The 22,932-nt window shown below is 49.5% G+C and overlaps 2 protein-coding genes and 1 long non-coding RNA gene across 13 annotated transcripts; 1 reads left to right on the forward strand and 2 right to left on the reverse strand.

Annotated features, from left to right (window-relative positions):
- Positions 1-947: 947 nt before the first annotated feature.
- On the reverse strand, positions 948-18,577 carry LOC107000709 (uncharacterized). 11 transcript variants are annotated; one of them, XR_013398860.1, is made up of 6 exons: positions 18,031-18,577; positions 13,993-14,100; positions 13,682-13,791; positions 13,248-13,363; positions 9,217-9,308; positions 1,571-1,792 (listed from the first exon to the last, which is right to left on the reverse strand). XR_013398860.1 is itself a non-coding variant. In XM_077949148.1 (5 exons), exons 1-5 carry the CDS (start codon positions 18,575-18,577, stop codon positions 1,593-1,595), a joined length of 1,077 nt encoding a protein of 358 aa, XP_077805274.1. In that variant the 3' UTR covers positions 948-1,592. The 11 variants fall into 11 exon arrangements, 7 of the variants coding, with proteins under 7 accessions (XP_077805274.1, XP_077805275.1, XP_015006138.3 ...); XR_013398859.1 differs by lacking the exon at positions 13,248-13,363 and having other exon boundaries at positions 948-1,792; XM_077949148.1 differs by lacking the exon at positions 13,248-13,363 and having other exon boundaries at positions 948-1,792; positions 9,217-9,328.
- Positions 6,847-7,672, reverse strand: LOC144331590 (uncharacterized). Its single transcript, XR_013398864.1, has 2 exons — positions 7,432-7,672; positions 6,847-7,118 (listed from the first exon to the last, which is right to left on the reverse strand). It is a non-coding gene; the product is annotated as an uncharacterized LOC144331590 (long non-coding RNA).
- CHKB (choline kinase beta) lies at positions 18,379-22,829 on the forward strand. The gene is given in 11 exon segments (NM_001289955.1): positions 18,379-18,799; positions 19,000-19,108; positions 19,494-19,607; positions 19,783-19,916; positions 21,118-21,213; positions 21,362-21,420; positions 21,507-21,588; positions 21,696-21,804; positions 21,948-22,051; positions 22,272-22,353; positions 22,526-22,829. Coding segments are annotated over 11 exon segments (1,188 nt in total). The 5' UTR covers positions 18,379-18,575; the 3' UTR covers positions 22,601-22,829.
- Positions 22,830-22,932: the final 103 nt, after the last annotated feature.

The following is a 22,932-nucleotide window of genomic DNA, read 5'->3' on the forward strand; positions in this document are numbered from 1 at the left end:
TTTCTAAGAATGGCATTTACTTGGCTGGGCACAGTGGCTCACACCTGTAATCCCAGCACTTTGGGAGGCCAAGGTGGGTGGGTCACTAGAGCTCAAGAGTTTGAAACCAGGCTGGAAACATGTCTCTACCAAAAATACAAAAAACTGGCCAAGCCCAGGAGGCGAAGGTTGCAGTGAGCTGAGATCACACCACTGTACTCCAGCCTGGGGGGCACAGACCCCATCTCAAAAAAAAAAAAAATAAAAAAGCCATCTACCAGTTTATGCTTTTGCCTTCTTGACTTGGGTTGGCTGGAGAGAAGAGAGGCTGCAATCTCTCTGTGAAGCCCTAGGCTCCAAGCATGGTGCCCGGTACACAGTAGGTGCTTAGCAGACATGTGAATGAATGAATGAATGAGAGCTTATGGTCTCTAACCCAGTCTGGGGCATCAGGTCTTTGCCATAACAGTCTTTTCCATTTTAGAAGCACTAAAAACATTCCCCATTTCTGAGGTTCAAGGAGTCTGGGCCTATTAGCCACTCCCTGCCTTTCCCATAAAAATTCAAATCTCTTCCCAGATTTCATAGAGAGTTTGACCCTAACTTTCCAGATTTCCTTTTGATGCCGAGTCTTTTCACCAAACTGGTGAATCTGGACACCCACATAAATGACCCATCCGATGCCCTGGTCAGTCAGTTCCTTGACTTCTGATCTGTCAACAGTCTTTGATACTCAACTGTAGTGACCTCTCCCACAAAGTGCCTCCAGGATCTACCTTCATCTGGAGTTGCAGCAATCTTAAAATCTTTGTTTTTTCTTTTGAGACAGGGTCTCACTCTGTCACCCAGGCTGGAGTGCAGTGGTGTGTCCTTAGCTCACTGTAGCCTCAAATTCCTGGCCTCAAGGAATTCCCCTGCCTCAGCCTTCTGAGTAGCTAGGACCACAGGCACACACTACCATACCTGGCTGGTTTGGTTTTTTTGTTGTTGTTGTTGTTTTGTAAAAACAGGGTCTATGTTACCTAGGCTGGTCTTAAACTCCTGGGCCCAAGCCCAAGCAATGGCCTCCCAGGATGCTGAGATTACAGGTGCGAGCCACAGCATCCGACCCGAAGTCTTACAGTCTCAAATTTCATCTTAGATCCTAACCCCCATAACCTTCCTCAAGCCTCTCCCCTTCCTTCCCTCCCTCTTATCAGATGGTCACTCCCAGCTCCCATGAGCGTAAAGACCATGAGACAGGGGATGCCACCCCCAGTTTTATCTGTGGACCTCAGTCTTGTCCCCAGAGCACAGATGGAAGATCGTCGGCCTTAAAGTCCGAAAGAGGGGAGCCACTCTTCATTTCGCCACCAACTTGTTGAACATGGGCAAATTACACAATCCCTCCAGATCTTGGATTCTTCCTCTGAGCAATGGTGCTGTGGGGACCACATGCCGTGTGTAAGCCCCAGACACAGGCCCTGGTGTTTGTTGGTGATCATTTGAGGCTCACCTTTCCCCTGCTCCTCACACAGGGGCCATGGCCTCCCAGTCCCCCCAGGGCTGCTCTGTGCAGCTCAGGGACACGTTAGTGAAAAGGCAGCATCTCTTTCCTGAGGGGTTTATGCTCCTTACGTCATGCACATTTTATCCAATTTACACCTTCCTCCTGTGCTCCTCAGAGCATCATCGTATGGATGAACAAATGGGGGTCCACAGGAAGCTGAATATCCCTCCTTGAAGTTCTCTCCTCCTCTGGCCTGTGGGCCACGGTTTTTCCTTCCTGACCACCATCCGTTGTCAGCGTCCTTCCAGACTCCTTCTCCTTCTCCTTCAACGACAAATCAAGATGCTGTGTCATGACCATTTTAACATTTTCTTCCCTCTATGGTGCATGAATGGCATAGACAGTACAAAGCACAAAACTGATTGGACTTAGAAGGGAGAGTTGGAATTGCAATAGTTTCCGCAATCCTGACCACAGCAATTCTAAAAAGTCAGAGAACATTTTCTTTTTTTTTTTTTTTTTTTGAGACGGAGTCTCGCTCTGTCACCCAGGCTGGAGTGCAGTGGCCGGATCTCAGCTCACTGCAAGCTCTGCCTCCCGGGTTCACGCCATTCTCCTGCCTCAGCCTCCCGAGTAGCTGGGACTACAGGCGCCCGCCACCTCGCCCGGCTAGTTTTTTGTATTTTTAGTAGAGACGGGGTTTCACTGTGTTAGCCAGGATGGTCTCGATCTCCTGACCTCGTGATCCGCCCGTCTCGGCCTCCCAAAGTGCTGGGATTACAGGCTTGAGCCACCGCGCCCGGCCTGTCAGAGAACATTTTCTGACAACTTTCTGAGAGATTAGAAAACAAATGCAAACTATCAGTCTTTATTGTACTCATATTTCACAGAAATCACAAACACAAAATAAATATGCCAATGGTTAAAACTGCAAACAGACATTTAATAAAGATGAAAATTAAGAGTTCTACCTTCACCATGGTGAAGTCCTAATGCCACCATTTCCTGAATCTGGATTTTTACGCATCCAGGTGTCTGATCACTACCTCCTACTTCTCTTGGTCTCTTTCTTGCGGCATTACTACAACATCCACATTTTGTTTGTTTGTTTGTTTTTGAGACAGGGTCTTGCTGTGTCACCCATGCAGGAATGTAGTAGTGCAATCTCAGCTCACTGCAACCTCTGCCTCCTGGATTCAAGCAATTCTCCCACTTCAGTCCTCAGAGTAGTTGGGACTATAGGTGTATGCCACCACACCTGGCTAATGTTTGTATTTTTTGTAGAGACAGGGTTTCATCATGTTGCTCAGCCTGCTCTCAAACTCCCGAGCTCAAGCGATACACTCACCTCAGCCTCCAGAAGTGCAGGGATTATATGTGTGAGCCCCTGCATCTGGCCTTTTTTCTTTTTTAACTCCATAAGAAATGTGCTTCAATTACTATTACTAACAAATTATCCTCAAATTTAGTGAATTAAAACAATTAAGTTGTTATTTACAGTTGTTTGTGTTAGGGGTAGAAATTCAGGAAGGACTCCAATGAGAAGTAGTTGCCTAGGTCTCTTTTGAGGTTTGGTTGCAGCTGGAGGTGAGCCTGGCTCAAGGTCTGAGATGGTTCATTTAGAAGGTTGGCAGTGGATGCTGAGTGTGAGCTGGGAGCTCTGCTGTGGCTGTCACCAGCATATCCACTGGGCTCTCCTGCATGGTGGTCTCAGGGTAGTTTCTCTTCTCTTTTTCTTTTTTTTTGGAGACAAGAGTCTCACTCTGTCACCCAGGTTGGAGTGCAGTGGCATGATCTTGGCTCACTGCAACCTCCAACTCCCAGGTTCAAGTGATTCTCCTACCTCAGCCTCCCGAGTAGCTGGGATTATAGGTGCCTGCCAGCATGCCAGCTCATTTTTTTTTGGTATTTTTAGTAGAGGCGGGTTTTCACCATGTTGGCCAGGCTGGTCTTGAACTCCTGACCTCAAGTGATCTGCCTACCTCAGTCTCCCAAAGTGCTCGGACTAGAGGCATGAGTCACCGCACCCAGCCAAGGGTAGAGTTTCTTACATGATGGCTGGTTCCCATCACAGTGAGGATCCTGGGAAGGCATGGCCTTTTCTGGTCTAACCTTGGGAGTCCTACAGCATCACTGCTGCTGTGCCTATTGGTCAAAGCAGTTGCAAGCCTACCCAGTTTCAAGAGGGGGGTCACAGACCCTACCCCTCCATGGGAAGAATATCAAAGAACTTGGGAGCTGTGTCACAAAACCACTACAAATCTCCAGTCCATGTGTCATGAAACCACCGCAAACCTCCAGTCCACTGAACCTCACACTTTCCTCATCATCCACTCAAGTTTCTTGCCTGACATCAACCCTCTCAACCATCAGCTTGTCCTTCTCTTCTGGATCATTTCCATCAGCAAACAAGCACAACCTATGTTAAAGAAAATGGTAATTCTCACCTGATGGTACAGCACATTCAAAATCATGGCATTTACAACACTGTTATGCCTTAAAGAAAGTGACAGTTGGCCGGGAGCTGTGGCTAACACCTGTAATCCCAGCACTTTGGGAGGCCGAGGCGGGAGGACCACGAAGTCAGGAGATCAAGACCACAATGGCTAACACGGTGAAACCCCATCTCTACTAAAAATACAAATAATTATCCGGGCATGGTGGCGGGCGCCTGTAGTCCCAGCTACTTGGGAGGCTGAGGCAGGAGAATGGCGTGAACCCAAGAGGCAGAGCTTGCAGTGAGCCGAGATCACGCCACTGCACTCCAACCTGGGCGACAGAGCGAGACTCCGTCTCAAAAAAAAAAAAAAATTCTTCTTCTGGTTTAAGAAAGAAATCTCACACATAGTTATACCTTTCAGAAAACAGATTTCTACCAGTGCAGAAGAAGATTATAATATGCACCAGAGTTGAAGTTTTTAAATAGATTGCTACTATCAGGATTTTTTTTTTTTTTTTTTTGAGACACGATTTTGCGCCGTCGCCCAGGCTGGAGTGCAGTGGTGCAATCATAGTTCACTGCAACCTCCGCCTCCCAGGCTTAAGCCATTCTCCCCACTTCAGCCTTCCAAGTAGCTGGGACTACAGGTGCATACCACCACACCCAACTCATTTTTGTATTTTAGCAGAGACATGGGGTTTCACCATCTTGGCCAGGCTGGTCTCGAACTCCTGAACTCAAGTGATCCACCTGCTTTGGCCTCCCAGAGTGCTGGGATTACAGGCATGAGCCACCACACCTTGCCAGGAAATTTTTTAAATCTCTGAAATCTGAATGTCTTACTAGACTCCTTCATATAATGTACATGCCCAAAGACACTTTTATAATAGCTGAACAAACAACAGAATTATACACTTTCATGAAAGTCTTTGCACTGCAGCAGGGTCATAGCCCCAAGGAGGACAGCACTGCAGCTTCGACAAATCTCTCTCTGACATACAAATTTTGGAGAGTTTTCCATTTACTGTGATGAGTGCAAAGGGAACAGGCCCAGCAAAGTATGCCAGGAGCTATCAAGCTGGAGAATGTTTGATGTTTGGTGAGCACTTCTCAGATTTCCCCAATTCCTCCTGAAGATGCACTAAAGTTGGTGATGTCAGGGCTCTGCCTGACAGGGAGAGTCCCTGATAGGTTGCTGGAGACCCTGAACAGAGATTTACCAGGCCTCTTACACCCACAAACTTGTCATCCTGGAACTCCCAGCATAATTACCTAATTTGATTAACAAACACTGTCTTTTTTTTTTTTTTTTTTTCTTGAGATAGGGTCTCGCCGGGCGCGGTGGCTCAAGCCTGTAATCCCAGCACTTTGGGAGGCCGAGACGGGTGGATCATGAGGTCAGGAGATCGAGACCATCCTGGCTAACATGGTGAAACCCCGTCTCTACTAAAAATACAAAAAACTAGCCGGGTGTGGTGGCGGGTGCCTGTAGTCCCAGCTACTCGGGAGGCTGAGGCAGGAGAATGGCGTAAACCTGGGAGGTGGAGCTTGCAGTGAGCTGAGATCCGGCCACTGCACTACAGCCTGGGCGACAGAGCGAGACTCCGTCTCAAAAAAAAAAAAAAAAAAAGAGATAGGGTCTCACTCTGTCACCCAGGCTGGAGTGCAGTGATGTGATCTTGGCTCACTGCAACCTCTGCCTCCTCAGCTCAAGCAAACCTCTCACCTCAGCCTCCTGAGTAGCTAGGACCACAGGCACCCGCCACCATGCCTGGATAATTTTTTATTTTTTTGTAGAGACAAGGTTTCACCATGTTTTCCAGGCTGGTCTCCAACTCCTGGGCTCAAGTGATCCACCTGCCTTGGCCTCCCAATGTGTTAGGATTACAGGCATGAGCTACCATGTGTAGCCTCAAAACCTGTCTTTATCCTCTGGATCTAATAGCTAAGTTCTAAGTACAATCTTGCTACATAGGCCACAGGATAAGAGACGAGGCAGCTGGGAGGGTGGCACTTCTTCCCTCCCCTGCCTCACTTTCTCACCCACCCACCTTATTTCCTGCAGCTTCAAACAAACTACTTGCATGTGAATCCTGGTCTCAGCTACTTCTTCTGAAAGAATCCAATCTAAGGCATCCTGTTAATTATGACACTCACACTTAAATTATCAAAGCCTAGTTAATCAATATTTTTACCCTCTTCCTGAACAATACAAGGACCGGAGAAGTATTTAACTATTTACTCCAGTCCCAAGTTAAATTTTATTATTATGTATTTTAATATTCTTTATTTTTCCTTTTCTTCCCTGATGTTTCAGACAGAGTCTCACTGTCACCCAGGCTGGAGTGCAGTGGCATGATCTTGGCTCACTGCAGCCTCGACCTCCCAGGCTCAAGCAATTCTCCTGCTTCAGCCTTCCGAAGTACTGGGATTATAGGTGTGAGCCACTGTGCCTGGCTATTATTTTTCTTTTCAAGACCCATAGGAATTGTTATCATTGCTTTAAACCATCAATGTTTACTTAGATTTACCCAATGTTACCTCTTACTGGATTCTTCATTCCCTTTTCTTGTCAGATCATCCTGTGATACCACTTCTTTTTTTTTTTTTTTTTTTTTTTTTTTTTTTTTTTTCTGAGACAGAGTCTCACTCTGTCACCCAGGCTGGAGTGCAGTGGCGCTCGGCTCACTGCAAGCTCCGCCTCCCGGGTTCACGCCATTCTCCTGCCTCAGCCTCCCAAGTGGTTGGAATTACAGGCGCCCTCCACCACACCCGGCTAATTTTTTGTAGTTTTAGTAGAGACGGGGTTTCACCGTGTTAGCCAGGACGGTCTCAATCTCCTGACCTTGTGATCTGCCCGCCTCGGCCTCCCAAAGTGCTGGGATTACAGGCGTGAGCCACCGTGCCCAGCCGATACCACTTCTTTTTGCCTGAAGTACACCTTTTAAATATTTCTTTAATGAGAATCTTCGCTAGTAAACTCAGTTTGTCTGAAAATGTCTTCATTTTGTCCTTGTTCCTGAAAGATAATTTTACAGGATATAGAATTCTGGGTCAGGTCCTTAGTTTCCATTATCACCGCCAAGGTCTCATCCATTGTCCTCCTCTGGCTTTCCTTGTTGTTACAAAGCATCATCTCTCAGTCACTCCCTTGAAGGTCATTTTTCATGCATCTCCAGCTGCATTTAGGACTTTTTTGTCTTTGGTGTTCTGAAGTTTATTTTATTTTTTTTTTTTTTTGAGACGGAGTCTCGCTGTGTCGCCCAGGCTGGAGTGCAGTGGCCGGATCTCAGCTCACTGCAAGCTCCGCCTCCCGGGTTTTTACGCCATTCTCCTGCCTCAGCCTCCCGAGTAGCCGGGACTACAGGCGCCCGCCACCTCGCCCAGCTAGTTTTTTGTATTTTTTAGTAGAGACGGGGTTTCACCGTGTTAGCCAGGATGGTCTCGAACTCCTGACCTCGTGATCCGCCCGTCTCGGCCTCCCAAAGTGCTGGGATTACAGGCTTGAGCCACCGCACCCGGCCTGAAGTTTATTTTTTTCTTTTTTTTTAGACGGAGTCTCACTGTCTCCCAGGCTGGAGTGCAGTAACACAATCTCAGCTCACTGCAAGCTCTGCCTCCCGCATTCTCCTGCCTCATCCTCCCAAGTAGCTGGGACTACAGGCGCCCGCCACCATGCCAGGCTATTTTTTTGTGTTTTTAGTAGAGATGGAGTTTCACCATGTTAGCCAGCGTGGTCTCGATCTCCTGACCTCATGATCTGCCTGCCTCAACCTCCCAAAGTGCTGGGATTACAGGCGTGAGCCACCGCTCCCGGCCCTCGGTGTTCTGAAGTTTCAGTGTGGTATATCTAGGTGTGGGTTTACTTTGTATTTTTTTCTGCCTGAGGTTCTCAATTATATAAATTTATATGAATTTCTCAATTACATTACTTTCATTAGTTTAGAAATTTCATAGCCATTCTCTCTTCAAAGATTTCCTCTGCTCCCTCCCATCTCTTCTCCTTCAGGCACTCTAACTAGGCTCATGTTGGATTTTCCTATTCTAGCCTTTATGTCTCTTAACCCTCCTTCCAGGTTTTCCATATCTGTGTCTTTCCAGGCAGCATTCGGTATACTTTATTCATATTTATCTTTTAGCTCATGAAGTCTCTCTTCGGTTATTTAAATCTTCTGTTAAAGCTGCATACTAAGTTTTTAATTTAGTTGAAATTAAAATTCAATGAAATTTGAACTAAATTAAAACTTTCCTTTTAGAACTTCCATTTGGTTCTTTTCAAACTGCTTGACTATGCTCTATAGTTTCATAGTGTTTATAGTGGATTTTGCATATATTTTCTTTCTTTTTCTTTTCTTTAGAGACAGGGTCTCACTGTGTTGCTCAAGCTGGAGTGCAGTGGCATGATCATGGCTCACTGCAGCCTCAACCTCCCATGCTCATGTGATTCTCCCACCTCCCAAGAAGATGGGACTACAGGTGCATACCACCCTTTTTGGCTGATTTTTATTTTTTTGTACAGACAGGGTCTCACTATGTTGCTAGGCTGGTCTCGAATGCCTGGGCTCAAGAATTCTCCAGCCTTGGCCTCCCAAAGTGCTGGGATTATAGGTATGAACCACCATGCCCAGCCCTAAAACATATGCAGATGTAAAACATAACAACACCAATACAGAGGATGGGAGGGAGAAATGAAAACATACTGCTGTAAGGAGGCTCTCACATTATTTGTGAGATGCTATAACATTATGTGAGTGTAGACTACGACAAGTTAAAAATATATATTATAAATCCTAGAAAGAACATTTTAAAAATTACAAAAGACACAATTAGTAAGCTAAGAATGGTAATAAAACAGAATACTAAAACATACTTGATCAATCCATCAGAAAGCAGAAAAGAAGTGGAAATTGAACTAAGATGGGACAAACAAAACAAATAGCAAGATTTAAACCCAATAATATCGATGATTTCATGAAATAGAAATGATCTAAACTCAGATTGAAAGGCAGAGATTATCAGAATGTATTTAAAAAGTGAGACACAAACTATAAGCTACCTCAAGAAATGAAATGTTAAATATAAACACTAAGATAGGCTGAAAGTAATAGACTGGAAAGAAAGAAAAATAAATGAGCCAGGTGTGGTGGTTCATGCCTGTAATCCCAGCAGGGAGGCCAGGGTGGGAGGACAGCATGAGCCCAGGAGTTCAAGACCAGCCGGGGCAACAGAGTGGGACCCCATCTACACACACACACACACACACACACACACACACACACACACACATTAGCCAGGTGGTGGCACACACCTGTAGTCCCAGCTACTCGGGAGGCTGGCGGATTGCTTGAGCCCAGGAGGTCAAGGCTGCAGTGAGCTGTGATAGTGCCACTGGACTCCAGCCTGAGGAACAGAGTGAGACCCTGTCAGAAAGGAAAAGAGAGGGCAGGGGAAGGGAGGGGAGGGGAAGGGAGGGGAGGGGAAGGAGAGAGAGGGGAAGAGGAAGAAGAAGAGAGAAGAAGAAGAAAGAAGAAAGAAAGAAAGAAGAAAGAAGGAAGAAGGAAGAAGGAGGAGGAAGAAGGAAGGAAGGAAGGAAGGAAGGAAGGAAGGAAGGAAGGAAGGAAGGAAAGAAAGAAAGAAAGAGAAAGAGAGAGAAAGAGAATTAGAAGGAAAGATCAGAATCAATGAAATAAAAAACATATACACAATTGAGGGTAATCAATGAAACCAAAAGCTGGTTCTTTAAAAAACTCAATAAAATTGGTAAACTTCTAGCTAGACTAATCACGAAAAAAGAAGACATAAATATCCTTACCAGGAATGAAAGCACAAATATCACTATAGATTCAGCAGATATTAAAACAATTATAAAACTATGAACAACTTTATGCCAATAAACTTGACAACGTAAATTAAATGAACAAATTTCTTGAAAGACACAAATTACCAAAGCTGGAACAAAAAGAAATAGAAAAATCTGAATGGCCTCATAATTATTAAAGACATTGAATTACCAATTAAAAACCCTTCCACAAAGAAAACTCCAGATCCAGGTTGCCTTACTGGTGAATTCTAGCAAATATTTAAGGAAGAAATAATACTAATTCTACATAAACATTTCAGGAAACAGGAGGCAGAAAACTTCCCAACTCATGTTATGAAGCTAGAAGGTCACTTCTAGCTGAAAATTTGGAGAAATCATATCACCAAAGAAACTACAATCTAGTTTGTCAAATCCTCTGACAATTCAGCTCCTAATCCCTACAAAAGCCAGTAAGCATTTGATCCCATAGAAGAAACTGTGCAGCCTCCAAGAAGTTTCCTCTCGAGTGTCTTCCTAGATGTGGACACGAAGTGTAACAGACAAGGAGGAACATTCCAGAAAACAGAGCCGGCACTGCCAGGAAAGGGGACTTCACTATTTATGCTCAATAGGATTTGGCAAGTGCCATAGACTAGAGATTGGGTCGAAATAGGGGTCTTTGTTTTATTTACCCGATTCATACTCTTTTGTTCTGTTTTGTTTTTTTGAGACAGAGTTTCACTCTTTTTGCCCAGGCTGGAGTGCAATGGCACAATCTCGGCTCACTGAAACGTCCACCTCCTGGGTTCAAGCGATTCTCCTGCCTCAGCCTCCTGAGTAGCTGGGATTACAGGCGTGCACCACCACGCCCGGTTAATTTTGTATTTTTAGTAGAGATGGGGTTTCTCCATGTTGGTCAGGCTTGTCTCTAACTCCCAACCTCAGGCGGTCCGCCCACCTCAGCCTCCCAAAGTGCAGGGATTATAGGCGTGAGCCACCACGCCTGGCCCTTACTCTTTCTTTGTATGTTTGGGACACACAATATGTTTTAGTTTGTAAGTCATTGGATTAAACTAGTGTACACTGAGTTGGTTGGAGGATGAATGACAAATCTTTTATAAGTCACTGGACCACAATGATCTACCTCTGGACCCAAAGGAGCAAACTGCATATAAGTCAGAGAACCTAAATTTTGAGCTGAATGCTGCAAGTAGTTAGAACTTTTACAGTGGTCTCCCTTAGGGATAAGGTGAGTGAGTTTCATATACAGGAAGCAGAGAGGGCATGGCCAAAGGGGCAGATGGTCCCCTAATATCGATTTTCCAGTTTTCCCATAATTTTAGAATCCCCAGTCAGCACGCACACCTGGTCTTTATCCATTCACCTGCTGACGCACACTCAGGTTGCTTCCTAATCTTGGCTATTGTGAATAATGCTGCAGTGAACATGCTAGTACAGATATCCTCCAAGACACTGATTTCATTTCCTCTGGATATACATCCAGATGTGGGATTGCTGGATTGCATGGTAGTTCTGTTTTAATTTTAATTTTTTACTGTATTCCATCATGGCTCTTCCAATCTACCTTTTCACCAACAGTATACAAGGGTTCTCTTTTCTCCACTTCCTTGTCAGCATTTGTTATCTCTCGTCTTTTTTTTTTTGAGACGGAGTCTTGCTCTGTTGCCCAGGCTGGAGCGCAGTGGCCGGATCTCAGCTCACTACAAGCTCCGCCTCCCAGGTTTACGCCTCAGCCTCCTGAGTAGCTGGGACTACAGGCACCCGCCACCTCGCCCGGCTAGTTTTTTGTATTTTTTTAGTAAAGACGGGGTTTCATCGTGTTAGCCAGGATGGTCTTGATCTCTTGACCTCATGATCCTCCTGTCTCGGCCTCCCAAGTCTTTTTTTTTTTTTTTTTTAAGACGGAGTTTCGCTCTGCCGCCCAGCCTGGAGTGCAGTGATCAGTATCACTAATCAGTGATGTTGGGCCCCGTCACACACTTGTTGGCCATTTGCATGTCTTCTTTGGAGAAATGTCTATTCAGGTCCTTTGCACATTTTAAAATTGGGTTATTTGCTTTTTTGCTATTGAGTTTTGTAAGTTCCTTATACATTTTTGATATTAACTCCTTATCAGATATATGATTTGCAAATATTTTCTCCCGTTCCATAGGTTGCCTTTTCATTTTGTTGACTGTATCTTGAAAAGAAATTTATAACCTATTCTTTTAAATTACACAATGGTCTAATGAAGGGATAGAGAGAGGAGAGTGGCAGCCAGGTCACGTCACATACATCACAAATCCACTCCACATTCTCATCTTCCCATCCGTGTAAACCACCAAGGAGTCCAGGCTTCACTCAGCCAACCAGGCACAGTCATAACTACTCCCAGGCCTTGAGCCAAAACATGGAATCCAGATTCTCTTTGAAGTGCATCCATGTTGATAAATTGCACTAACCTACAATTCATTCTTGGCTTTGTATCCTCATAGTCCATTCCTGCATGCATTCCCCCTAGCCTTTATTGATTGATTTATTTATTTTTGAGATGGAGTTTAGCTCTGTTGCCCAGGCTGGAGTGCAGTGGCACGATCTCGGCACAGGCTCAGGGGGCTGCCATGGTGTCAGAGAAGGCCTGGAGCAGGAAGTGCAAAGACACACAGCAGAGATGCAGCTCTGTGTCCCCTGCAGTTAAATAAAGGTGGGCTGAGGGCATCAGTCAAGACACCATCTCCTGACCCCTCAGATCTACTCAGCGACCACATTGAGTCTGCTCTGTCACGATTCTTCAAAGCAAAGGCTAGTTACAACTCCTATGAAAGCCTTAATACAAGAGGCTTAGCAGAACAAATACAATCCCCACTGCTACAGCTTCTCCCAAGTAACAGATATTCAGCAGCCACCTCCTCCTTGGCCTCACCCTCACTAGCATTCCAGCTTGTCTCCATGGCTTGCCTGGTGACACCGCCCAGACCTTCACCCTGTGGGGTCTGAGCCCTTAGAGGCTATGGCTGCTGAAAAGACCTTTTCAGCCAGGCGTGGTGGCTCAGTCCTGTAATCCCAGCACTTTGGGAGGCCAAGGTGGGCAGATCACAAGGTCAGGAGATCGAGACTATCCTGGCTAACACGGTGAAACCCCGTCTCTACTAAAAATAAAAAAATTAGTTGGGCGTGGCAACGTGCCCCTGTAGTCCCAGCTGCTCAGGAGGCTGGGGCAGGAGAAAGGCGTGAACCCGGGAGACGGAGCTTCCAGTGAGCTGAGATCGTGCTACTGCACTCCAGCCTCAGCGACAGAGCGAGACTCCATGTCAAAAAAAAAAAAAAAAAGAAAAAAAGAAAAGAAAAAAAAAGACCTTTAATTGTCATTACTTGGCATGGAAGCACCAAGACAGACCTAGATGAATCTTCTAAGTGCCAGACCAATCCCTGCTTGCCCCATTACGCAGCAGCCACGCTCTATCCTCACTGTTTATCAGGATCAAGTATCCCCTCCTTTGTGGCTTGCTGGTCCACCAGTATGAGGAGCTGAGAGTAACCTGGTGGTCTTTGCAGATTCAGGCTTAGCGGGGGTATCCTTCCTGCAACCAGCGGGAGTGCCCTTGTGGAAGCGTTCCTACCTGGGAAACAGGCCCTAATCCGGCAGATCCTGAGGCTGTGGAGACAGAATGTACAAATTCTAAGTGTGAGTCCCTGGGAACGATGGTGAGAAGCAGCAAATCCCAACCCTTGGGTTCCTGGACCTGTGTCTTTGTTCTTGGATCCACAGAATGTATCTACTGGGGGCAGAGCACCATGTGTTAGGCTTTGATTCAGTGTGTAGATCCCAACTCCTCAGGATACTGTCCTAGAACCAGGACCTCAGCTAAGCCCTTAAGAAGTCATCCCATCTTTCCAGTAGCCTAGCGGCTTTTGCGTAACGCAGGATATTAGGGAAGCAGTGGATCCCATGGCAATCCACACACTACCATACCTCTTTCACTATAAAATGGCTTTCTTGGCCTGAGGCAATGTGATCCATGATCCCACGTTGGTACATGGAGCATGCTTGAAGTGCCTGGATAGTGATGCTGGCCTGGGACCCTGTGGATACAGAAGACAAACCCTTATCCAGAGTGGGTGTCAACTCCAGCAACGATGAAGGGCTGTAACCAACTTGCCACTAAGTAATTAGTTGGGGTGCTCTAGGGATGGTGTCTCCGCAGGGGCTCAGCACTGATCACTTTCAGCAGCAGTCATCATGAGACAAGCCTTGATAAAAGGCCTGTGTTGGGTGACACTAACCTGTGTTCCTTCTGCATGATGCCTCCACTGACAGTCCACTGTGCAAGCAGAGGGTAGCCAGGGGCACAGCTGACTGACATCCATCCATCCTGCTGTTCAGCGACTCCTCTGCAGTATTAACATGAGGCAGAAAGATGCACATATTGTCTGGCTACTCCTGTAGGTCTATCTTCCCTTCTTGCCCTTTTCAGGCCCCTGAGGAGCCAGCAGGACGTCACAACCCAGAAGCTCATATGCGTCCCTCCCTCAGGCCACTACTCTGTCTGCTCCCTTCCTACAAAGTGGATATCCACACGAACTGCTGGAAGCTCAGCCCCATGGAGGATTTCCTATTATTGTCCTTTAGGGTCACCCTGAATGGGACTGTAGTGTACCTGTGGTTCATTTTCAGTTCATATCAACACATCAAACTGACCCATACACGAACCAGACCAGAATGTTTGTTTGTTTTGTCTAAGAGAGAAGTATCAGTGCAAAGCAGATGTGGGGCCACACCGCCACCTCTTCCTGTAAATGACTGTTACCCACTAGACAGGCTTGGGTCCAAGCCCAAGGCTACCTTTTTCATTGCACAATCAATTGCTACTGAGCCTCTGACCTACTGACTTGGAGGATCTGACAATATCTCGCTTGGGCAGACTCTGTTGCAAGGTCACTGATGCCCTACCAGAAGGTGCTCAGTCTCTACTTGGGTCTGGTAGTGTGCCTGATACTGCTTTCACTTGGTGAGTAGTTCTCTGCTGCAGAAGGCATGGTCTTGTCCAAGAACTCTAGGACACTGCACTGCAACTCTTCCGTTGGAGTTTGCCAGAGATGCCATATGGGGTCCTTCCGACTCCAAATAAGCTCCCCGTAACCCACTGGATCTACGCAGCAGGGAAGCCCATCTCCCAATCCAAATCTTTAGCAGAGCCCTCTTTTTCTCTGAGTCCTACTCAACGCTGGAAGTTTCCCCGTTACCCAATACAGGGGTCAGAGGTATCCCCTAGTGCAGTGCACGCTGACTCCAAAACACAGAGGTGCATCAATGCTGTGCCTCTTTCTTCCTTATAAGGATGCAGGATGCAGTAACTTGTCCCTGGCTCACCCTCAAACGCTGCACCCCTGAAAATGTCACTGATCTGGCAGGCTCCAGAACTTCTGAGGGCTTCTCCCTCATCCTCTGACATGCATTGCCTTAACAAGGCCAGAGCACTTCCTTCTCCACCGTGTCCAACTAGTATGATGTCATCGATGTTATATGGAATATCGATAAGCTACCTAAGGTCCAACTGGTATGATGTCGTCAGTGTTACATGGAATATAGATGATAAGTGGCCTAAGGTGCAACTGGTATGTCATCAGTGTTATATGGAATATAGATAAGCTACCCAAGGACTATTGTGACAAGAGAATAGGAGAGTTCAAACAGCACGAAGCAAGACAATTTATAGAGCTGTCCTTCCCATATAAGTGTGAACTGCTTTCAATCCTCTTTACCACTGGGAATTGAAAAGAATGTTCACCAAGAGCCGGGCGCGGTGGCTCAAGCCTGTAATCCCAGCACTTTGGGAGGCCGAGACGGGCGGATCACAAGGTCAGGAGATCGAGACCATCCTGGTTAACACGGTGAAACCCCGTCTCTACTAAAAAAATACAAAAAAACTAGCCGGGCGAGGTGGTGGACGCCTGTAGTCCCAGCTACTCGGGAGGCTGAGGCAGGAGAATGGCGTGAACCCGGGAGGTGGAGCTTGCAGTGAGCTGAGATCCGGCCACTGCACTCCAGCTTGGGTGACAGAGTGAGACTCCGTCTCAAAAAAAAAAAAAAAAAAAAAAAGAAAAGAATGTTCACCAAGTCAATAATTGCATTGAGTGCCGGAGGTGCATTCACTGGTTCCAGGAAAGATACCACACTTAGCACAGCTGTGTGATCGGGGACACGACTTGGCTAAGTTTGTGCCGGATAACATCATTTACTTGAATCCACCAAGACTTAGCAGGAGCCATTCAGGTTAATTGAAAGGATGAAATGGTGACCACCACTTTATAAGTCTTTGAGGGCGAAATACCTCTGCAATTATACCTGGAATGCAGGATTGTTTCTGACTTACAATCCTGGAAAGGTTTCAGTAGGTGAGGAGTTTCAAAGGCTTCTACTTTGCTCTTCCTTACCATATGGTACCAAAGGCCTGGGATTAATGTACAAGCTTGGCCCTCTGCTAGGTACAAACATCCCAAGTATGCATTGAGACCAGAGAAGTAACCACAGGACTTGGGTTGGGATTCTGATTATCATCTGATTTCCATACACCTGTACCCTAATGAGAGGGCCATGATGCTTCAGGGGTCCTGGTAACAACGTCAGCTCAGATCCTGTATCTAACAGCCCTTGAAAGATCTAGATAGTCCTTTTTCCAAAGTAAACTAGTTTTTTTGGTGTGTTTTTGTTGTTGGTCAGACAGGGTCTTGCTGTGTTGCTCAGGCTGGAGTGCAGTGGTGTGAACACAGGTCACTGCAGCCTTGACCTCCTGGGCTTAAGTGATTCTCTCACCTCAGCATCCAGAGTAGCTGGAACCACAGGCACCTGCCACTAGGCCCAGCTAATCTTTTAATTTTTTGTAAAGACAGGTTCTTGCTATGTTGCCCAGGCTGGTCTCAAACTCCTGGGCTCAAACGATCCTCCTACCTCAGCTTCCCAAAGTGCAGGGATTACAAGTGTGATCCACTGCCCCCAGCCAGAATCAGTTACTTTTTTTTTTTTTTTTTTTGATACGGAGTCTCGCTCTGTCGCCCAGGCTGGAGTGCAGTGGCGCCATCTCGGCTCACTGCAAGCTTCGCCTCCCGGGTTCACGCCATTCTCCTGAGTAGCTGGGACTACAGGCGCCCGCCACCACGCCCAGCTAATTTTTTGTATTTTTAGTAGAAACGGGGTTTCCCCGTGGTCTCGATCTCCTGACCTCGTGATCCACCTGCCTTGGCCTCCCAAAGTGCTGGGATTACAGGCGTGAGCCACCGCGCCCGGCCCACTTTTTTTTTTTTGAGACGGAGTCTCGTTTTGTCGCTCAGGCTGGAGTGCAGTGGCTCGCTGCAACAAGGCCTGGGTTCAACAGATTCTCCTGCCTCAGCCTCCCGAATAGCTGGAATTACAGGCACACACCACCACACCCGAATAATTTCTGTATTTTTAGTAGAGACAGGGTTTCGCTATGTTGGCCAGGCTGGTCTCAAACTCCTGACCTCAAGTGATCCGCCCTCCTCAGCCTCCCAAAATGCTGGGAGTACAAGCGTGAGGCACCGCGCCCGGCCCAGTTACTTTTTAAAGTGGCTCTAGGTCCCTTTAGGGTAGGATTGCGGGAGTATTTTTTGGTATATGCTCAGAGGCTGGTATTGTAAGATCCTTCCTGAGAGGAACCAAGCCTCCTTGTCAATTAATGGGCTCTAGGTCTCAAAACTGACGCAGATTTAAACAGAATGATCATGATTTTCCACTGCAGCAAGTGATATTAGCCTTGTGATCCCCAATTTTTGATTTCTTTCTGGTTATCAAATCAAACAATACTCTAGTCAGATGCCCCAAGGAAAACCATGGTTCGACAGACACTGCCACGGATCCCTGCGGGTCCAGCGTTGCTGGTCGCCGCACCAGCCTGGGGCAGCAGCAGAAATGCAGGAGGCACGTGTTTAAATCGGGGCGCCCTCAATGTGAGGTGCGCAGGCCGAGAAGGGGGCTGCGGCAAGCTGCCAGTCTCCACCTTCCGCTTTTGGGTTTGACTCTGTAATTAGTTCTAGGCCTGAAGGAGACGAGGAGGATGGGGGAGAGGGGAATGAATGAAGACGCGCATCTCAAGCAGGGCAGCAAAAGCCTCCTCAGAGGCGCGGTTCTACCGGACAGGGGAGTCCCCGTGTGACTGGGGATTTATGCACCTGGAGTCATCGAACTGTCCCAAGGGCCATATTCCTTCAGCAAATGTTTACTGCGTACCCACCAGGTGCCCGCATCCCGCACTCTGCCCGCGGTGGGCAGCCCTGCCTAGCGCGCGCGCCTCCTCCAGGCCTCACCCACGCTCAGGACGGACGCGCGCTGGGCGGCTCTTCCTCGTCGGAGCGCCCCAGAGGTCGGGGAAGAGGGCCCGGCAAGGAAGCCCTCGCACCGGAGCTGCAGCTGCAGCCGCCGCACCACCGCCCCTCCGGCCCCCACGGGACAGAGGCGCGGCTCCTTCTCTCCGGTCTTTCGGGACGCTACCTCGCCCAGCCCGTTCCGCGCCCGCGCACGCGCCGCTCCGCCACCGGATTGGCCCCCGGCGCCCCGGATTGGCCCAGGCCGTCCAACAGCCGCCCCGCCCAGAGAGAGGCCATTGGTCCTTGCCCATAGGGGCGGGGCACGGCGGAGATAAGCGGAATTCGGCCTTCGGAAAGAGCCCCCGGGCCGGGGCACGGAGAGAGCCGAGCGCCGCAGCCATGAGCCGAATAGAGCCGGAGAGACCCGAGTATGACCGGAGAAGCCCAGGCCGGCCGGAAGAGGAGCCGAGCGCGGCCGGAAGGAACCGAGCCCGTCCGAAGGGAGCGGAGCGCAGCTGGGCGTGGGGCCCGGTCGATCCCGCGCCATGGCGGCCGAGGGGACAGCTGTGGCCGGAGGCGGGGCTGTTGGCGGCTGCCTGGCCAAAGACGGCTTGCAGCAGTCTAAGTGCCCGGACACTACCCCAAAACGGCGGCGCGCCTCTTCGCTGTCGCGTGACGCCGAGCGCCGAGCCTACCAGTGGTGCCGGGAGTACTTGGGCGGGGCCTGGCGCCGAGTGCAGCCCGAGGAGCTGAGGGTTTACCCCGTGAGGTGGGAGGTCAGGGGTCAGCCTCTCCGGTGCGCGGATCGGGGTCAGGGGTCAGCCGCGGGGCCCTCAGGATGCTCCATGTTTTCGCCCCTTCTTGCGTCCGAGCCTGGGGCGGGGCCGGGGCCGGCCTGGCCGGGAGGGGGCCGGGGCCGCGGCAGGTGGGGCCGCCCGCGGGCTGAGCGCGCCTGGTGTGGGTCTGCAGCGGAGGCCTCAGCAACCTGCTCTTCCGCTGCTCGCTCCCGGACCACCTGCCCAGCGTTGGCGAGGAGCCCCGGGAGGTGCTGCTGCGGCTGTACGGAGCCATCCTGCAGGTGAGGGGGTGTGAGCGCCGCAGCGCAGTGGCTTTAGGGCCTGCCGCTTACGGGATGCGGGTAGTAGTGTCCCCATTGCGCAGTTAAGGACAGCCAGGCTCACAGTCTAAGAGTAACACCTTCTCACACTGAAGCCTGGGCCTGTATTCCCAGCGCTTTGGGAGGCTGAGGCGAGAGGATCACTTGAGCACAGGAGTTCGAGACCAGCCTGAACAACATAGTGAGACCCCATCTCTAAATAAAAACAGACCATCGCGAAAGCCTGTGCTCCAGAGCCTCCAGGCAATTGGACCAGAAGTCCCAGCTCTGGTGGGAGGAAAGCAAGCCCTCATGTCTGTCCCTGCGCCACTTTGCCTTGGCCCTTTTGCTATCCATCCTTTTTCAGGGCGTGGACTCCCTGGTGCTGGAAAGCGTGATGTTTGCCATCCTTGCGGAGCGGTCGCTGGGGCCCCAGCTGTATGGCGTCTTCCCAGAGGGCCGGCTGGAACAGTACATCCCAGTACGAGCCCAGTCCTACCTTCTCCTCCCCAAGGCACCTCCACTCCCTAACCCTACCCCAGTGCCCAATGTCTGCCTTCACATCCCTCACCCCAAACCCTGACCTCCCCCCATGCCCCAATCCTTCCCCCTCCTGCCCCAGCCCCATCACCACCCTGATAGCTTCCTGGGTGCAGAGCCGGCCATTGAAAACTCAAGAGCTTCGAGAGCCAGTGTTGTCAGCAGCCATTGCCACGAAGATGGCGCAATTCCATGGCATGGAGATGCCTTTCACCAAGGAGCCCCACTGGTTGTTTGGGACCATGGAGCGGTGAGTCAGGAGCCTCCTCAGGGCTCCTGTACACCTGAGCTGAACCTCTTTGCCAGCACATGTGTCCGGGGCTCTATCCAGCCCTCCACTTGAGAGGATTTGATATCATGGGCTCTCACAGAACAGGCTTTGAAATGCCTGCCAGAGGCCACAAGCAGTGCCTCATGCCTGTAATCCCAGAACTTTGGGAGCCGAGGTGGGTGAGTCACTTGAGGTCAAGAGTTCCAAGACTGCCCTAGCCAACACGGCAAAATGCCATCTCTACTAAAAATACAAAAATTAGCCCATCGTGTTGGCAGGCACCTGTAATCCCAGCTACTCAGGAGGCTGAGGTGGGAGGATCCCTTGAGCCCAGGAGGCGGAGGTTGCAGTGAGCTGAGATCGTGCTATTGCACTTCAGCCTAGGTGACAGAGCAAGACTCTGTCTCAAAAAAACAAACAAAAAAAGAAAATAAATGATTGCCAAGGCCAGGCACGGTGGCTCATGCCTGTAATCCTAGCACTTTGGGAGGCTGAGGCGAGCATATTGCCTGAGCTCAGGAGTTCGAGACCAACCGGTGAAACCCTGTCTCTATTAAAATACAAAAAATTAGCCAGGCTAATGTCTGCGTGTACCTGTAGTCCCAGCTATTCGGGAGGCTGAGGCAGGAGAATTGCTTGAACCAGGGAGGCAGAGGTTGCAGTGAGCCGAGATCGTGTCACTGCGCTCCAGCCTGGGTGACAGAGTAAGACTCTATCTCAAAAGAAAGAAGAAATGGGCCGGGCGCGGTGGCTCAAGCCTGTAATCCCAGCACTTTGGGAGGCCGAGACGGGCGGATCACAAGGTCAGGAGATCGAGACCATCCTGGTTAACACGGTGAAACCCCGTCTCTACTAAAAAAAAATACAAAAAATTAGCCGGGTGCGGTGGTGGGCGCCTGTAGTCCCAGCTACTCGGGAGGCTAAGGCAGGAGAATAGCGTGAACCCGGGAGGCGGAGCTTGCAGTGAGCTGAGATCCGGCCACTGCACTCCAGCCCGGGCGACAGAGCGAGACTCTGTCTCAAAAAAAAAAAAAAAAAAAAAAAAAAAGAAAGAAGAAATGATTGCCAGACAAGTCACACAGTGATAAGAGCAGGGGTGCAGTAGTCTGGCCTGAGGGGTAGATAGGAAAGGGATGGGAAAGAATATCAGAGCCAGTGTGTCCTATTATTTGGGCTTCAGGTACCTAAAACAGATCCAGGACCTGCCCCCAACTGGCCTCCCTGAGATGAACCTGCTGGAGATGTACAGCCTGAAGGATGAGATGGGCAACCTCAGGTGAGGGCAGGCAGGACAAGGCTAATGGTAATGGTGTCCGCCCTTCCAGTATTTGCTGAGGGCTGGTGTCAGGGCCTGGCCTGTTCGTGTGGCTCTGATCCTTCTCTAGTCACTCCTGCTCAGGACCCATGCTCCCATACCCCTGCAGGAAGTTACTAGAGTCTACCCCATCGCCAGTCGTCTTCTGCCACAATGACATCCAGGAAGGTAGGAGAAGGCATCTGAGTCTCCCAACCCAAGATGGAGGAGCCAGAGGGCTCTGGAGTGAGCAGAACCTCACCCCATTCCCCCAGGGAACATCTTGCTGCTCTCAGAGCCAGAAAATGCTGACAGCCTCATGCTGGTGGACTTCGAGTACAGCAGTTATAACTATAGGTGAGGCTGGAAAGATGGCTTCCCATAGATCTGTTCCCACAGGGCACTTGAAAACAGGCCAGCTGCCCAGGGCATTTGGGGACTGAATGTCCACCTTATTCTCCCAGGGGCTTTGACATTGGGAACCATTTTTGTGAGTGGGTTTATGATTATACTCACGAGGAATGGCCTTTCTACAAAGCAAGGCCCACAGACTACCCCACTCAAGGACAGCAGGTATGTGGGCCAGAGGCTGGGGAGCAGGACCCATCCTGTGAGGAAGGAGGGAGGTGGAGTCTGGAAGGAATGGCTGGAAAGGATGTTACCTGGGAAATACTCCACAGTCTCCCCAATTCCTGACTCTTGGCCGTTGATCGCAGCTGCATTTTATTCGCCATTACCTGGCAGAGGCGAAGAAAGGTGAGACCCTGTCCCAAGAGGAGCAGAGAAAACTGGAAGAAGATTTGCTGGTAGAAGTCAGTCGGTGAGGAAGGAGGGGCGGGGTGGGGTAGGGCAGAGCAGAGGAAAGGGGGATTGGGGAAGAGGCAGATTAATCAAGCTGCAGGGAAGGTGGTTGTGCAGAGTGGGGTTAGCACAGTGGGGGAGAAGTTAAAACTGCAGGGATTGGCCAGCCTGGGTGAGGGGATCCAAGCAGAGCCAGATGTGCTTTATGAATACCCCTACTTTTCCTGCCCTCCCCCCAGGTATGCTCTGGCGTCCCATTTCTTCTGGGGTCTGTGGTCCATCCTCCAGGCATCCATGTCCACCATAGAATTTGGTTACTTGGTAAGTGACCCTGGGAATGGGAATGCTGCTAGCTGGGGACTGGGGAGCAGCAGCAGCCACACTCTTCCAGGAGGCCTGGGGAGTCCTGGGTGGCTGTGGGCAGTCTGAGGTGGGTGCAGAATGCTGGTCCCACGTCTTCTCACCACTGTGTGGGGTGGGTTTCCTTCCCTAGGACTATGCCCAGTCTCGGTTCCAGTTCTACTTCCAGCAGAAGGGGCAGCTGACCAGTGTCCACTCCTCACCCTGACTCTCCACCCCCCCACTCCTTGGATTTCTCCTGGAGCCTCCAGGGCAGGACTTTGGAGGGAGGAGCAACCAGCAGAAGGCCCTGGGGACTGGGCTGAGCCCCCAAGTGAAACTGAGGTTCAGGAGACCGGCCTCTCCCTGAGTTTGAGTAGGTCTCCATGGCTGGCAGGCCAGAGCCCTGTGCTGTGTATGTAACACAATAAACAAACTTCTTCCTTCGCGCCCTGTCCTGGCCCTGCTGAGCAGCAGCAGCAGAAAGTACCAAACCAAGCAGTACACACAGAGGGGCTCTTCAGTGCCGTGGGCTTGAAAGTGGTTAGGGTTCATGCTGCC

This window comes from Macaca mulatta, chromosome 10 (genome assembly GCF_049350105.2).
Source record: "Macaca mulatta isolate MMU2019108-1 chromosome 10, T2T-MMU8v2.0, whole genome shotgun sequence".
In the NCBI taxonomy this organism is placed as follows: Eukaryota; Metazoa; Chordata; class Mammalia; order Primates; family Cercopithecidae; genus Macaca; species Macaca mulatta.

Bases quoted from the DNA above. Each gene is read 5' to 3' on its own strand.
- LOC107000709 (XM_077949148.1), bottom strand. From the start codon at position 18,577: ATGGCGCGGGATCGACCGGGCCCCACGCCCAGCTGCGCTCCGCTCCCT. The intron at 13,792-13,992 runs GTTAGTGTCACC...CTGTATCCACAG, and splicing joins ATCATGCAGAAGGAACACAG to GGTCCCAGGCCAGCATCACT. The intron at 1,793-9,216 runs GTGTGTGCCACC...TTGTCGTTGAAG, and splicing joins CCGAGTAGCTGGGACTACAG to GAGAAGGAGAAGGAGTCTGG.